This window comes from Propithecus coquereli, unplaced genomic scaffold, assembly GCF_000956105.1.
Source record: "Propithecus coquereli isolate 6110/MARCELLA unplaced genomic scaffold, Pcoq_1.0 Scaffold72, whole genome shotgun sequence".
Lineage (NCBI taxonomy): Eukaryota > Metazoa > Chordata > Mammalia > Primates > Indriidae > Propithecus > Propithecus coquereli.
This window is the reverse complement of record NW_012153285.1, coordinates 5,280,174-5,296,686: the sequence shown is the minus strand read 5'-3', so window position 1 is coordinate 5,296,686 and position 16,513 is coordinate 5,280,174. Positions and strand designations below refer to the sequence as shown.

Below are 16,513 nucleotides of genomic sequence, written 5' to 3'. Positions count from 1 at the left end.
TTTTTTTTTTTTATGTACAGAGGTTATGTTTCCCAAATCTTACCCAGACGAGTATGGCACTTAGTTCAGACATTTCTAGCAGCAGACTTCCCCTCTCCTCTATCTGAGCTATCAAATTTCTGTCTTAACTAATGCAAAAATATCAAGTAGTGAGAGACCCCGTTTATAAATGTACTAGGTACACAGAGGGTGCTGCGTTCAGTCTGGACTTTCACAAAGCAGTAATAAAATAAGAAATTTGAGAAGATGAAGGACTCAGTTAATTTAGTGTGGTCCCAGCACTTTGGGTGGCCAAGGAGGAGGGATCACTTGAAGCAAGGAGTTTCACACCAGCTTGAATAACACAGTGAGACCCCATTTCTATAAAAATTTTAAAAATTAGCAGGCGTGGTGGCACAGGTCTGTAGTCCTCACTACTTGGGAGGCTGAGGTGAAAAGATCGCTTGAGTCCAGGAGTTCGAGGCTGCAGTGAACTATGATCGCGCCACTGCACTCTGACCTGGGCCACAGAGTGAGACCCTGTCTAAAAAAAGAAAAACAACAACAACAGCAAAATTAATTTAGATTAATATTTCTAAACTTGGGCCAATTTTGCCCCAAGAGGACATTTGGCAATGTCTGAAGATCTATTTGGTTGTTGCAACCTGTGAGGTGCTGCTAGCACATACAGGGTTGAGAATCCCACAGTCATTTGAATTGATGTTTCCCCATAAGTGATGTATCATTTTTCACTCTTGGCTTTCAATATTTTTTCTTTGTCTTTAATTTTCAGTTTGATTATGACGTGTCTGGCTATGGACTTCTTTGGGTTCATCTAGTTTGGTTTTGACGAGCTTTTTGAATGTGTAGGTTTATGTCATCTGCCAAATGTGGGGCGTTTTCTTGCATTTATTTTTCAAATATTCTTTCTGCCCCACATTCTTTCTCCTCTCCTTTGGGAACTCTGCTGACACAAATATCAGACCTTTTGGTATTATCCCAAGGGTCCTTGAGTCTTTGTTCATTTTTTTAAATCTTTTTTTCTTTCTTTTGTTCAGACTGGATAATTTCTGTTTAATTTACTTCAAGTTCATTGTGTATTCCCTCTGTTATCTCCATTCTGCTATTGAGCCCATCTAGTGAGTTTTTAAAATTTCAGCTACTGCATTTTTCAGTTTTAAAATTTTCATTTGGTTCTTCTTCATATCTTCTATTTCTTTGCTGAGACTTTCTATCTTTCCATTTATATCAAGAGTATTTGCCCTTACTTCTTGGAACATTTTTATCATGGTTGCTTTAGAAGTCTTTGTTAGATAATTCAAACATTTGTGTCATCTCAGAATTGGTGTCTGTTGATTGTTTTTTCCAGGTGAGTTGGGGTTTTCCTGGTTCTTTGAATGCTGAATAATTTTGGATTGTATTCTGGATATTTTGAATATTATGTTATGAGACTGAATGTTGTATAATCCACATATAGAATATTGATATTTTTGTTTTATCAGAAAATTAATGTGGTTGGATTCAGCATACAAATTCTGACCAGTGGTTTCAATGTCCACTCTGTTTCTAACACCTCTGCAGTGCTGTTTGGATCTATCCTGCATATGCACCACCCGGTGGCCAGTGTGGAACCCAAGCAGTGGTCCTTCCTTTAGTTCAGTTCTCAAAGTCTTTGGTAGTTGAGCTGTTTAAGATCAGACTCATTCATGTGCAGCTTAGGGGTTCAGGTGTTCAGAAAGGACTTTATGGGTTGCTTTCTCAATCTTTACCCTTTCTGCAATCTTCCTAGTACTTTTTGATTCCTTGGGCTCCCCTTTTCAGGCCTCTAACTGGAAAGCTGGGACTTTAGTTATTCTACTTCACTACACACTTCCCACAACTGTGGCCACATCTGGGGCTGAGTGGAAGCAGGATAGAGAGAGAGAAAATAAACAACAGGTGTTCACCCACCTTCTTGGACCACAGTTTCTTTGATCAAGCAGGAAAATTCCTCTCTTTCCTAGTTTTACATGCTTGTGGGTCCCCATTGCTGCTGCTGCTGTCACTTTGGAACTATCTGGGGAGCGGAGCATCAGGAAGTGGGAAGAAGAAATAAAAAGGAAAAATTGGGGATTTTTTTTATTCTCCCTTTTTTTGCTTTTAGAGTTACAACCAAAGGCTTCTCCTGCAGCCCTCTATGTTTGTGTAAGTCAGATTCCTAGCTGTCTTGTATGTAGGCTGGAAGATACTAGGAATAAAGTGGGAAATTTACTGCCAATTTGGTAGGATTTTAAAATACTATCTTCCCCAGTCTACCCACTACTATTTAATTTTTAGTTTTCAAACTGCTGCTGCAGGCATTCTATCCAGGTTTTATATATGCATTCAGTGAGAAAGACATGGTAGAGTAAGCTTAGCCCATTTACCTGGAACCTGTGTTTATCTTTTCATTTCATCTACCTTTGGAGGTGGGGGGGAACAGGTCTCTACTTAGTGTTATCATTTAGCTTTTTTTTTTTTTTTTTTTTTTTTGAGACAGAGTCTCACTTTGTTGCCCGGGCTAGAGTGCCGTGGCGTCAGCCTAGCTCACAGCAACCTCAAACTCCTGGGCTCAAGCGATCCTCCTGCCTCAGCCTCCCGAGTAGCTGAGACTACAGGCATGCGTCACCATGCCCGGCTAATTTTTTCTATATATTTTTAGCTGTCCAATTAATTTCTTTCTATTTTTGGTAGAGACGGGGCCTCGCTCTTGCTCAGGCTGGTCTCGAACTCCTGAGCTCAAACAATCCGCCTGCCTCGGCCTCCCAGAGTGCTAGGATTACAGGCATGAGCCACCGCGCCCGGCCTCACTTAGCTTTTATTGTGTAATAAAGCACCTAAAACTCAAGTGGCTTAAACCAACATTTTACTTAGCTAACAATTCGGTCGGTCAGCTGGGAGATTCATCTGTTCTGGGCTGGCTTGGCTGTGTTCTCCCTTGCATTTGTGTCCAGCAGGGGTCTTAGATGACCTAAGATGTCCTCAATCCTATGTCTAGCAGTTGATTGGCCATCATTTACTGGCCACCACTTACTGCACCACTTCATGTGGTCTTGCTCCTCATCCAGCAAGCCAGCTCAGGTTTGTTTATATTTGGTCTCATGGCTCCAAAAACATCAAGAGAGGGCAAGCCCCAGTGTGAAAGCACTTGTCTAGCACCAGCTTGCCTCACATTTCCTATTGTCCCATCAGCTAAAGCAAGCCGTGTGGCCAAGCCCAAAGTCAGTGTGGGTGAGGACAACTTAAAGGAGTGGATAGAGGAAAGAGGATCATTTGGGCCAATTTTGCACACAGTCTACCAAAACTAAGTGTACATTCAGGAAAGTACACTATATATTTAAGATTGCTCTGCAGCTGCTTTTTAAAATGAATAACAACTTGATTGTACAGAGAATACTGACGTCGTAACTTGCCCTCAGTTGTTTTTGTAGGTTTTGCACCATTGTCTTCTGACATTTAACATTATATCCAAGACTTAATCTATGTTCTTTTTGGGAAAGAGGACGTTTTTATGGGATGCTTGTAGGATTCATTCAAGCCTGAAGCTTGAAAGTACTACTAAGATATATTTATGTGTTTCTCTTTTCAGTAAGTTCATCTGAAAACTCATCATCTATTTTCAGACTGTGATATTTTCTCAAGTGGGAAATTTTTCTCGTATTACATTTCTTTTATTTTTAATTCTCAGTCCCTCCAGGGGTTGTTTGGAATCTTCTCTGTTTTTTTCAAACCTTATGCTCCCCACAGACTACTGTTCTCCTCTTGCTCATCGACACATTCAATGTCACAAAGGAACAGGAACAGAAAATCCCCCAAAGTCCTGCCACCCCACCTACAAAATGATCTGCATGCACACCAAATGGAGTCTCTTCTCTCCAAACTGAGTCTCTCGCCAGAGGCTAAGCCCTCTGCCTGTCCTTTGGATCCCATTCTCTGCCACCTTTGTAGGGAATTGGATCAATCAATTACACCTGTTCTCTCCTAACATTTTAAGATTTCTCTTTTTGTGGCTTCTTCCTTTCAATACTTTTATTTTATTTTTTTTTATTGAGACAGGGTCTCACTCTGTTGCCCAGGCTGGGGTGCAGTGGCATGATGACAGCTCACTGTAACCTTGAACCCTTGGGCTCAAGCAATCCTCCTGCCTCAGCCTCCCAAGTAGCTGGGACTATAGGCACGCACCACCATGACCGGCTAAGTTTTTTGTTTTTGTAGAGATGAGGTCTCACCCTGTTGCCCAGGATGGCCCTCAACATTTTTAGCTAGCTCCATTTTCACATCTTAAAAAAAAAAAAACTACCACAAAAACCCTTTCTTGACCCATGTTCTCCTTCAAATACCTCTAATATTTCTTTTCCTTTTCACAGGCAAATTTCCAGACAATATTGTCCACATTTTCTGTCCTGACTTGCTCACCTTCTCACTACTTAATCCCTACCATTCTGCTCCGACAGCTCTTGCTAAGGTCACCAGTGACCCTTTCAGTGGACAAGTTTCAGACCTGATCATACTGACCACTTCCTCTTTGCAGCATTTTCTTGACTTAGCTTCCCAAACACCTCACTCTCTGGTTTCTTCCCACTTTGTTGGCCGATCATTCTCAGCTACTTTACAGGATACTTTTCTTCCTCTCATCCTTTAATTGCTGGTTTTGCTAAGAGTTTTTCTTTGATATTCGTCCCTTCTCACCCTGTATCTTTTCTCAGGTTTACCTCGACCACTCCCAGGGTTTTAATTACCAGCCACTTGTTGAAGATTCCCAACTCTCCAGCCTTGATCTCTCTCCTGAAGTTCTTGTTCTGCGTATCGGACTTCTCTACCCAGTTATCCGCAGGCACATCCGAAACTAAACCGACCGTCTCTTCCACAATCCCTTTCCCATCACAGCCTCTGTGCCCAAACCTCCTCCTCTCATGGGAGGCCTATCACCCCAACAACTGCAATAGGTGGGTGGTACCTCCGCTGCTCCCTCTGCATCCCCTCTCCTCTCCTACCCAAGCCAATCAATCACCAAAGCCTATAGATTATGTCCCCAACACACTGGTCAACTCTGTCTGCTCCTCTGTCTCCACTGCTACAACCAGGGAGAGCATCTGCGTCTCTCATTTGGATTCAGTCCAATAGCTTCAAAATGGCTGTCTCTGACTTTAGTCTTACCACCTTTCAATCCACTGTCCACGCTACAGACACACGGAAAGCTGATCACGTCACTACCATGTTTAAGCCTGTGAATTGTTATCCACTGCTTTTAGGATAAGCTCTCATGCCTCAACATAACCTTTAATCTTCTTTTCTTTTTTTTAATTTTACCCACTACATGAATGACTTGGTAATCTTGACTTCTTCTTACTGCTCCAATCACATCCCTTGCCATCTGCCCTCTCTCCTTTGATTCACCCACAAAGGACATCCCTTTTTTCCTTAAAATCTATGTTCGCTCCCACGTCTGGTTCTGCATACATGCTGTTTCTTCCTGGAACAGTTTTCTACTTTCCTGCCACCTTATCTCCTTGCTCTCACTGGCCCCATCCAGCTAACTCTTAATAATCTATCTGGCTTTCCTGATCCCCAAGTCATAAGAAGCAAGGGGTTTCTCTATGGATCTGTACAATGAACATCCTGTTCTGTAATTAAGATTTTTTTTTTTTTTTCTTTTTAGACAGAGTCTCACTCTGTCACCTGGACTAGAGTGCCGTGGCGTCAGCCTAGCTCACAGCAACCTCAACTCCTGGGCTCAAGCGATCCTCCTGCCTTAGCCTCCCGATTAGCTGGGACTACAGGCATGTGCCACCATGCCCAGCTAAATTTTCTATATATTTTTAGTTATCCAGCCAATTTCTTTCTATTTTTTAGTAGAGATGGGGTCTTGCTCTTGCTCAGGCTGGTCTCAAACTCCTGACCTTGAGCGATCCTCCTGCCTTGGCCTCCCAGAGTGCTTGGATTATAGGCGTGAGCCACCGTGCCCGGCCTGTAATTAAGGTTTTAATTGTCTATTCCTCCCCTACACACCCCCACTATAAGATCCAAGGGGCAGAGACAATGTTTGGGTCACTGCTCTATCCTCAGCATCTTGACACATGCCTGAGAAGGCTTTGATAAGCGCTTAAAAATGACTGCATAATTTTGAATGGACTATGATTCTTCCCTGTTTATTCATACTTATCTCTGTAACTACGTGCATAATTATCCCTCTAAGAAAATCTTGCTTCCCTGGTATTATCTGAAGAGTCAAATAGGAGGCTAAGCTTGATTTTGAGAGACAGTTCTTGACTAGTTTTTACACGGAATGGATTGCAGATATCTCAAGGAACTGATGAAAAAAAGAATGCAAATAATCCTAAGAGCAATTTCATCTGGGAGAGCTGGGTGTGAGCCTGGGCCATGGGAATCTTACTGTGAGTTTCATGGTGCCTATCGATGCACCATGGTGTTTTCTCACCACTGTCCCAAGGCTACCAACCCATGAGAGAACAGAGAAGATGTTCCAGTGATGCGTCTTGTCAGTCCTCCTAGCTGACCTCTGAAGGTGCATTACTGCTAGGGCCCCCTCTGATTTCTTTCTCTTGGGAAGTAGGTTGTATATTACAGTGTTGCTTAAACCCAGGCTCTGCCAATACTGGAACTTGCTGAAATGCCTTGTAACTTCTGTTATGTGGATGCTACTCATCTCTGGTTTCTAAGACAAATTTATTCTTTATACATTACTTATTCATTCAATAAACATTTACTGAGCACCTACTCTGTGCTGGGCACTGTTTCAGTGAACACCACAAAAGTCTCTTCCTTCAGGAACTCACACTGGGATTGAGGGCAGACAGAAAGTGAACAAATAATTAGGTAAATATATAACATGTCATAAAGGGATAAGTACTATAGAGAAAAATAAAGCTGGGAAGGGAGTTGGGGGTGTAGACTTTCACTCTGAGTGAGGTGGGAGCCATTAGAAGGTTTGAGCAAAGGGGTCATGGGATCTGCTTAAAGTTAAAAGGATCATTCTAGTTTTTCCTATTTACATATATGGACATTCGACAGATAATCTGGGAGGCAGGGTGGTTGGAGGCCATGTACAAGCTGCAGTCTTGCTCAAAAGTCCCCTTATTTTATGTCTTCTCATGTTAATTACCCTAATGATGTATAATCAAATTTCACTATAATCCATGGTGTATAGTTTTCAATGAGACATGGAGAATAGGCTGATTCTCCATCAACAAACAGCAATTGGGGATGAATTGCTTACTGGACATAGTTTTCCCACTTCTTTACAGTAAACACTGATATACTCTGGACCAAGTTATTTCCTTAAGGTTTTAGTTTACAATAAATAATTGTTTTATTGTGTGTCTTATTATACAGTATGTTCATTGGATAAAATCAGAAATTAGAGTTAAGCAAACAGAAGAAAATAAAAGTAACTTGCAAATACTCATTTAAAATAATTTGCACTTCCAGATTTTAATTAAAAATAAGTTCAAGTGCTTTTTGACAACTATTCTCAATGTAATTATGAGTTCAACTATAGTCATGTGTCGCTTAACGTCAGGGATATGTCCTGAGAAATGTGTTGTTAAATGACTTCATCATTGTACAAACCTACATGTAAGTGCTCTCCATGATGTTTGCACAAAGATGATGTGGTATCATCTACTACACACCTAGACCATATGGTATAGCCTATTGCTCCTAGGCGCCAAATGTGTACAGCATGTTACTGTAAGTACTGCAGGCAATTGTAACACAATGGTAAGTATTTGTGTATCTAAACAGAAAAGGTACAGTAAAAATACAGTAATGAAAAACAAAAAATGGTACACCTATATAGGGCAGCGCCATTACAATCTTATGAGATTACCACCATATATGCAATCCATCATTGACCAAAATGTGGTTTTGTGGTGCATGACTGTACTAACATTAGAGTGTTGGTATCAAAGTATCAAACTCTGTGACAAAATGTTCAACTAGCTGGCATAGCTGTGTTTTTTAAATTGTTATATCAAGTTTTCAAAGAGAGATGCATATATCATCTGCTTAATGTCCTTTTAAGTCTTTGATAAAGCTTCTGAACTTATGGTGAATGCTCTTATATAGCACCTCACCTGCTAAATTTATAACCAGGCCAATCACATATGTCCTGTTGTTACTAAATAATAAAGGCAACAATGCAAATCCAGGAACAGCAGCACGAATAAGAGCTATTCACTGAGTACTTACTATGTGCCCGCCATCCTGATAAGCAATTTATAAATACAAATTAAAAAGATTTGCTAAAATATTTCATAAAATTACATCATCATAAGAAATCATAGTTTGGTTTTGATCTATTTCTGTAAAAAAAAAAGCTAGTCATAGGGTTGACAAAACCTGAGAGAACCAGCTAGCAGTGGTAGCTTGAACTATTCCTATTCATCCAGGCCCTATCAATAATTAAGCTGTCCCTTGAGGCCACCAGAATACCATTTAATTCTTCTGCTACACTGCACTAAAATGCTTTGAAAAAGTTCTTCTTGTTATATTATTTACTACTGTTGCATAAGCATACTAAGTCACATGTAGTAGCTCTCTGCTAATAAAATAGTCAATTTATTTTTCAGGGGATATATAACTCATTAGTAAATCACAGTCATGGCCATCATTACTCCAGAAAGGCAAAAAGTAAGAACTTCATTCAAGACATGAAATTCTAACAATATTCTAAGGGGCTCTGACCCAATAATCCTATTTCAAGGAATATAGCATAAGAAAAAGAAAATCACAGATGTGTGAAAGATTTAAATGTCCAAAACCAGAACCAGATAGTGAAGCACTATGCATGCATGAAGTATCCTATATTAAAAGATTAATTCCGGACATGAGACATGCTAATATTTTACATGAAAGGATGGGTTCCCAAGCTACATGCAATGAAATCTCAATTTTGGGAAATATATATGTATGTTTGTATATTTTATATATATGCGTGTATACATATAAATATTGAAAAGGTACAGCCCAAAATATTAACAGTAGGTAGTGTTAAATATGGGGATTTGTATTTCTCTTTTTATATTTTTTAGTGTTTTGTAAATTTCTACAATGAATATATATTTTTATATTCAAAAATAAATAGATTTTTTCTGCGCATATATAGATGGGTAGTTTTCAGATGTTTTAAAACTTATGGACCTTTCTTTCAAAACAAGGTCAGTGCCTTAGAGATCCATAGTAGACTATCTTTTATTAACTTATACTAAAGCTTCTGTTTGAATATTAACCTATTTTAAATGGTCTATTTCAAAGCACAGCTTTTTTCTCCAAGAAATATCTTTGGTTTGGCTGGCTTTGATCAAGATAAAAAATGACTACAAATCTTACTAGTAATCTCTCCTACCTTTCAGATTAAGCCACACAATCAGTAATATCAAGAGTGAGTTAACTTAATTCCTGTGTGTGGGATTCTGATAACCTGTGGCACTTATGGCAAAGGGGGATTATTCTCAGTGGCTCGGGGTGAGTCTCTGCTGCTTTGGGCTCCTCCCTGGAACTTGGATGATTGACAGATTGTGCTGCCTTGTCTCAGGAATATCATTATTCAGGATTTTCATAAGAAATGAATAGTGCCAAGAACCAAGCTGTTTTATTTCTCAGAAGTTTCTGACCCCATGCATTGAGTGACCTCTCCAATTACCACCAAAAAATACCAACAGAGTCTACAGTAGCTATGAACTAAGACATAGGGGCAAAGGCAAGAATACATACTAGTCAGCCTGGCTCTGCAACTTTCATCCACGAGCATTTTGTTTCCTTGTCCCTGAAGTGTGGGTTATAGTATCTGCTCACTGGGCAGCTGTGAGGATGTCTGAGCGAGGACAGTGCTTGGTGCACAGTTAAAGCTCAGCAAGTGGGAGCTTCCAAATATCATTATTATTAGTGAAGAAACAAAATAAATTATACTTGTACGAGTATTTATGCAAACCAAGGAAGGACAAAAACATATTAATAATTTAAAAATTATTCATGGGGAAATGACAGAATTCAAGATAATTTAAAACACAGAGATAATTTAATATATTTAAATCCCACCATTTTTATGGTATTCCCTCTAAACTACATACTTCCATTAACGTTCTTAAAATTGGTAAATGCGATATTTTGATTAGTTGCTTAACTAAAGTGATTATTGCAAGCTGGCTGTAGCCTGCCCTGCAACGGTGACTGCTGACATTAATTACATTTTTATGCGCAGCATATGAACGGCACATTTTCTGGCTGCAGCACCAAACCAGCTGCAGAGCACCCTCTTTCAGCATGAGTAATGGAAACAAGGAGGCAAAATCTCATGACTGCGGGAGGCAGGGCTGGAGAACGGGGCAAGAGGCACAGCAGCCCTTGTTCTTTGGGAAAGAAGTGAGGGTTGATAATGAAATAAGACCTTGTGTCCGAGGAGTTCCCAAATTCTGACTCTCTCCTGAGATGGCCAAGCAGAACTTAAGAAGGTAAAAACAGAGTCCTCTCCTGTCTATGTTTACATTGTCGACACCTAATGGAGGGTCTGGAATTAAATAATTTTTTGTCAAATGAATGAAGAAATGCATTAATTCAGCTACAAAGCAATGATGCTATGAGGACATCTGTCAAAGTCATATAGATATGGTTTGGAACTTCATAATAATAAGTGATAAAATATGATCATCTGGAGGTGTTTTTCACATATATATGTGCCATATAGTCTCCTAAGAGTGAAGATATATTTAATATAATATCTGGTATAATCTCACATTCTGTAATTATGGCAGGTATACGGGATAAGTGTTCACAATACAGATAATAAAGATACTAGCTAAAAGTTACTTACAACTTATTAAGTCCAGGAACTGGAATAAGTTGCTTTCCATGTATAACTCATGAATCCTCTACACAACTATCTGGAATAGTTTATTACATTAATAGGTTATTATACACACTTTATAGATGCAGAAACTGAGGCTTACTTAGGTTTACAAATACTTCTATGTCCACGTAGCTACTAACAGCAGCAAAGCCAAGGTTCATAGCCAGAATATCTGATTTCAGAGCCTAAAAGCTGAATTGCTATGCTATTCTGACCAATGGGCTTCATTTAGAGTTTTAAAGGTCTAAATCTGAAATATACAATATTTGAAAAATTGGATATTGTTGTTGTTCTTAAAAACCTTCTCTTTTTCTACCCGTTGAAAACTTTCTGTCAAGCTTAGGCACCTATGTCTATAACTGGTTCTGTTGTAATTAAGATTTAAGTCTTGAAGCTGTTCCCTATAACTATGCATGGAATTAGGTATTCCTACACATGTCTTCTTGATGACTATATCCATTTGGATACAAAAACATTCCTGGAATTGCCTGCTCCAAACTTTTTATTTGACAGAACAGTTTGTGGAAAAGGATTTTCTGCCATTGACTAAATTGAGTAAGATACAGCTGTTTAAGAGGCCCAAACTACAGTATCAAGCACACAGCACCTATCTGGATCTCAGCACAGACATGGGGATATGTTTGAAAAATGAGGAGGTGTCAAAATCTTCTCCCAAGAAAGATAAGCATTAACTCACTAAGGACTCCACAGCAGTTCTAAAGGCTGCCTCGGATCGACTCTGATGATTTCTTTCCATTTTGACAGAAAGTAGGCTTCTAACCGAGAACCACAACAATGAAAGAAGAGCTGGAGAAGGGGAAGGTTGGTGATGGAAAAAAAAAAAAGGCAGAAAAGACTAGTCTTGCTTTCTATTCTAAGGGGACCTGAAATTCTTTGGACTTGATTAGATACAGGTTCTGGCTTCCTGTTCTTTCGATGACAAATGTGTCTTAGTGGGTTGATCTGGCTGCACAGTAAGCCCTTGGCCTCTCTTGTTCTTTCTCCTTCCAGCAATAACACAGAGGGAAAGGTGAGGTGTGTAGTCACTGTGTTCAGTTGAGGTAGGTGGAATTTGATACCTGTAACTATAATCACTATTACCCTTCCAGCTGGCCAAGAACGGTTAAGAGAGAGAAGGCTGTTCACAAAGCATGGAGCATCCACCCTGCTTAACACCAAAGTAGCCAGGAATCCACTGTTAATAAGCAGTTTCCAAGGACTGTACTTCTTTGAGTCCCAGAAAATCTAGATAAGAGAACTCTTAGGTAGCAAATAAGCAGGCATATCTCTGTGTGTGTGTGTGTGTGTGTGTGTGTGTGTGTGTGTGTGTGTGTGTGTGTGTTCACTCTGCATTTCCCAGACCTCTCTTCAAGAGCCAGGAAATCATTCTCCCAACTACTGGGGATATTGGCTGCTGGCTGTTGCAACTCACAGATGATCCCTCTCTGGGAATTACCCTTAGGAATTACCCTCCACCAAAGGGAACTGCCTCATCCGAAGATTACTTAATCCTTCCCCAAGAGCAGCCCAAATCTATTGACTGCAAAACAAAAGCCAGGCCTACTCGCTTGGATGTAACACCAGCCCAAAGGCCATCCCAGCCCCAGCGCTCCCACAGGTTCAGCCTCTCCCTCTGTCCAATCTTGCCTTTCTCACTCCCTTCTGGATTGGAGAGCACTCTCTTGGATCTTTTGAACGATCTCCCAAGATCAAAAAACAAGCAAGCAGAAGAGCTGGGATTCAAATCCAAATCTATCTGACTCTTAGCCCTAGATTTCTATCAACCTTATCAAGTCCTTGCCTTTGACTTACCAAATACATGTCCATAAAACTTAGCAAGACTACAAAGTCCTTTCTGATCTGCCCATCCTTTCTATCACCCTCTCCCCTACAATCTCTGTTCCCTGAACTCTTTCTTTTCCCTGAACATGGCATGCTTTCGCTTTCCCTGGAAGAGCTCGTTGTCCTTCTCTGCTTGGTGAGCACCTCCTTGTCCTACAAGTCTCACTTCAAGTGTTCCCTTTTCTGTGGAGACTTTCCTGACCCCTAGGTAGAGTTAAGACCTCCAGCCTTCCAGCTCCCACAGTGGGTTGTGCATCCCTTTAGCATGGTAACCATTAATTATTGTAATGAGCTCCTTGCAGGCAGAGACATGTCTTTTAACTCTGCTTCCCCAGTCAGACATTGTAAAGATGTTTTGTTGAATGGATAAACAAATGAAGTGCTGGTCCCAGAGGCATCATACAGTGCCATCCAAATTTGGATAAACTGAGACCTCCTGGAGCACGAGAACTCTTCATGTTTATAGCTTTTCCAACACCTATCAACATGGTCTCCTGCTCCTAAGAGATGCTCAGAAAAACCCCCTGAACCACATGAGGTCTCTGCAGAAAGGGCTGATGTACCAGAAAGTTACTTCACTTTCACGGCTCAGTCTAAACTATTTTTTTAAAGCTCTATTATTTAAGACACATAGGATATTTCTTTATGTATTATCTTCTTAATTAACATGCCCCTTGGTTCCAATTGTTAAAATCTCTCCTTTCTTTGAAAAAAATTTTTGTTTCTATTTAATTGAGCACAAGATGACTTAGAGCTTGCTAAATTCCATTTCTAGGTCAGCAATCAAATCTAATGTGGATACATCAAACATGACTAAGAAGTTTTCCAGCTGGCCTGCTTAACACTATGTCCTTGTTTTAAGGGGCCCCTTTGAAACATAAATATGTTAGTAATCTACAGGGTGTTTGTTCCACTTCCCCCACTTTCTGAAACTAATAACTACTTAGTAAATAGAGGTACAGGAATAGGTACAGGCAACCAACACTAACTACTAGTACAAAGCTGAGGGGGTGGGGGCCGGGGGACCTCATCCTACAAGCATGAAAAACAAAAGCCAGTCTTACTGGGCAAGTAGCTGCATTCTCTGCACAGGAAATGGTCCAATTTTATTATTGTTCTCAACAAAAACGTCCAAACAAAAAAAAAAATTGCTGAGAGTTGGCAGAGACAAGCAATGATGATAAGAAGCCTTAAAATCCCAGTTCTTATTTTTTAACGGACTTGGTAAGGAAGAAGCTCTCTGGTGTGCAAGGGACTGCATTTTCTGTGTCCTGTGGAATTTTCTTCATGTCGCTCTCTCACAGCCTCTGCTGCCGGTCTGGTGAGAGCAAGAAAAAATTGCAGTAATATTTTTCTGAGAGAGCAGCACATATGGTAATCTCGTTCTTCACAAGTGTCTGATCATGTGTGAGCTCGAAACACAGAATTCGAAGCTTTTCCTCTCTGCTCTGATTTTTCATAAGTGCAGGCGGTCTGTTTCCTAAGGACAGAGGTGCAACTTGCAGGTACACCGTATTTCAAAATTTTGCTCACATTGTTCAGCTCACAGATTCGCTGAGGTATACTCTGTGTAAGTATGCCTGTTCAGGTTTAACTTTTTATTCTGTGTCTTTAAAATGTTCATTCACCTAATTTTTTTGAGACACTGTTCTCAGTTTCGGTTATAGGCAAAGCAGTTACCAGAAAGCACAAGGAGTAGTGGAGTTTATGGAGTGTACCTTTTTAAACATCCTGGTGGAATCCTCACTGATCTGCATGAACCGCATAATCACATTGTTCAGATAGATGTCACTCAAGGTGGCATGGTCTTTGCTTTCTCTCCTCACTTGGTTCAGGAGCAAATACCAGCAATTCACTGGAGACAACAGGTTCTGGTCTTTCCTAAGTAGTGAAGGAAGACAGAATTACCATCAATTTCAAAGCTGTCCCAATCAACTGAGCAAAGTCACCATGGCAAATGAAGGAGCCACAACAGATGGATATTGTCACTATTCTTTCTGCTCTGAGCATTGCTCAGACCAGGACACTTGACAGCCAGAAGATCAGCCTTCCTGCCTATGCATGGCACAGAGCCAGCAATTCTCCAGGCTTGGAAGGAAAAATCTGGACCGAGAACACTGGTGAAAACCACATTCCTGACAAGGGCCATGGGACCCTACACACAGAGTGCTTAGGCAGGCCTGCAGCTTTAAACACCCCATTGAAGAAAGCAATTTATGTTTACATAAAAATCTATTGACTACTGTCTCAGACAGACTGTGGTTAGCCACAGCACACAAAGTCTGCTTTGAAGGTTCAGTCTGTTGCTGGAAAAGAAATTTGGCTAGTTTATGCTTTCCATGGAACATAAATTTGAGGGTTATTTATTAATCCTCTGATACATAACTTCCAGCCTCCCAAAAAGTATTCCTGGGAATCAGAACTTTATTGTGTCATCTCAAGGCTCATAAATAGAACCAAGAAGTTTGCTGGCTTATGACTTGTCACATGTCCTGTTGAAACCCATTAAACTATTTCATATTTATAACTGCTCCTTACTCTATTCTAGATAATAAAGCTAAAAGTGAAAATGGACCACAAAAGAAGACTTTTACAAAATCTTAAAGAAAAACTACAAACAAAAACAGCGAGCGACTGGGACGTTACTACTTAAAAAAAAATAAAGTGCAATTTTTTTAAATTTTGTTTTTTTTTTTTACTTTAAAAACTAATTGTAAAATGGCAAAATGGCATAGAATGTTTATCCTAACACAAGGACACAAGTGCCATTTAAGCAGATGTGTTATCCTCCTATTATGATTTATGACCCTAATCATTAATTAAGTCAAGAAAGAAATGATTAAGTTAGGTCTTTCTGCCTTTAAGTCTCCCAGATTCAGGATTTAATACTGCATCAAGTGAAAACCCTCTCCAGAAGACAAAGAAAGTAGAGGACGAAAGCAGGAATGGGCGTAGAGGAAGAAATGCCGGCTCTAGGGTCTTAGCACTTGCACCCATCGGAGCAACCTCCCACCCTCCCCACTGGGACACTACGAATTACACCCTCCACCTGGGGACGCCCTTTTTTCTCAAAGCCATCAGGCAAGGGGCAGTGGTTCTACAGTAGGTAATTGGAGCTTTTCTACTGACATTCTCCATCCAGCAGCTGCAGAGGTAAATGTTACCTAATTTACATTAACTTTTATGTACATCTTTTATGCTGCAGTAGCCCACACATTCTTTGAGAACATTTCATACGTCTTTGTAACCTCAGTGCCCTGCCCCATAGTAAGCGTTGTGTGTTATTTTATTCATTGAATAAACATACTATTATTATTCCCTTAATAGTAGTAGTAATAATACTAACATCAATAATAATAATAGCAGCTATCAGTCATTGAGCACCTTCTGTGAGAAGGGGTATGCAGGTCAAGAATGTGGACTCTGCAGCTATACTGTCTAGGTTCATATCCCAGAGCGATATATTTATGAGTCATGTGACTTTGGGCAAATTATTTTAACCGCTTCGTGCTTCGGCTACTTTGTAGAATGGGTAAAACAATAGCACTTATCTCATAAGATTATTATGAAGATTATTTGAGTTGATATATATTTTCAAATCCTTACAATGATGTCTTGGGCACATAGGAAGTGCTATATAAAGTTAGCTATTTTTATCCAGGGGCTGCTCTAAAGACTTTACAGACATTAAATCTACTTAATCCTTACCACTGCCATTTAAGGCAGAGATTCTTTGTATCCTTTCTATCAATGAGAGAAGCGAAGCTTAGCAAGGCACAATGATTTGATAAAGACCACAGCTAGCGT

The 16,513-nt window shown here is 40.0% G+C and overlaps 1 protein-coding gene across 2 annotated transcripts in view; it reads right to left on the bottom strand.

Moving 5' to 3' along the window:
- Positions 1–16,513, bottom strand: part of SRGAP1 (SLIT-ROBO Rho GTPase activating protein 1) — a 279,045-nt gene that overhangs the window by 105,917 nt on the left and 156,615 nt on the right. For both annotated transcript variants that reach the window (XM_012661554.1, XM_012661555.1), the window contains one exon: positions 14,425–14,587. In XM_012661554.1, coding sequence (XP_012517008.1) covers positions 14,425–14,587 — 163 coding nt within the window. The remainder of the gene's footprint in view (positions 1–14,424; positions 14,588–16,513) is intronic.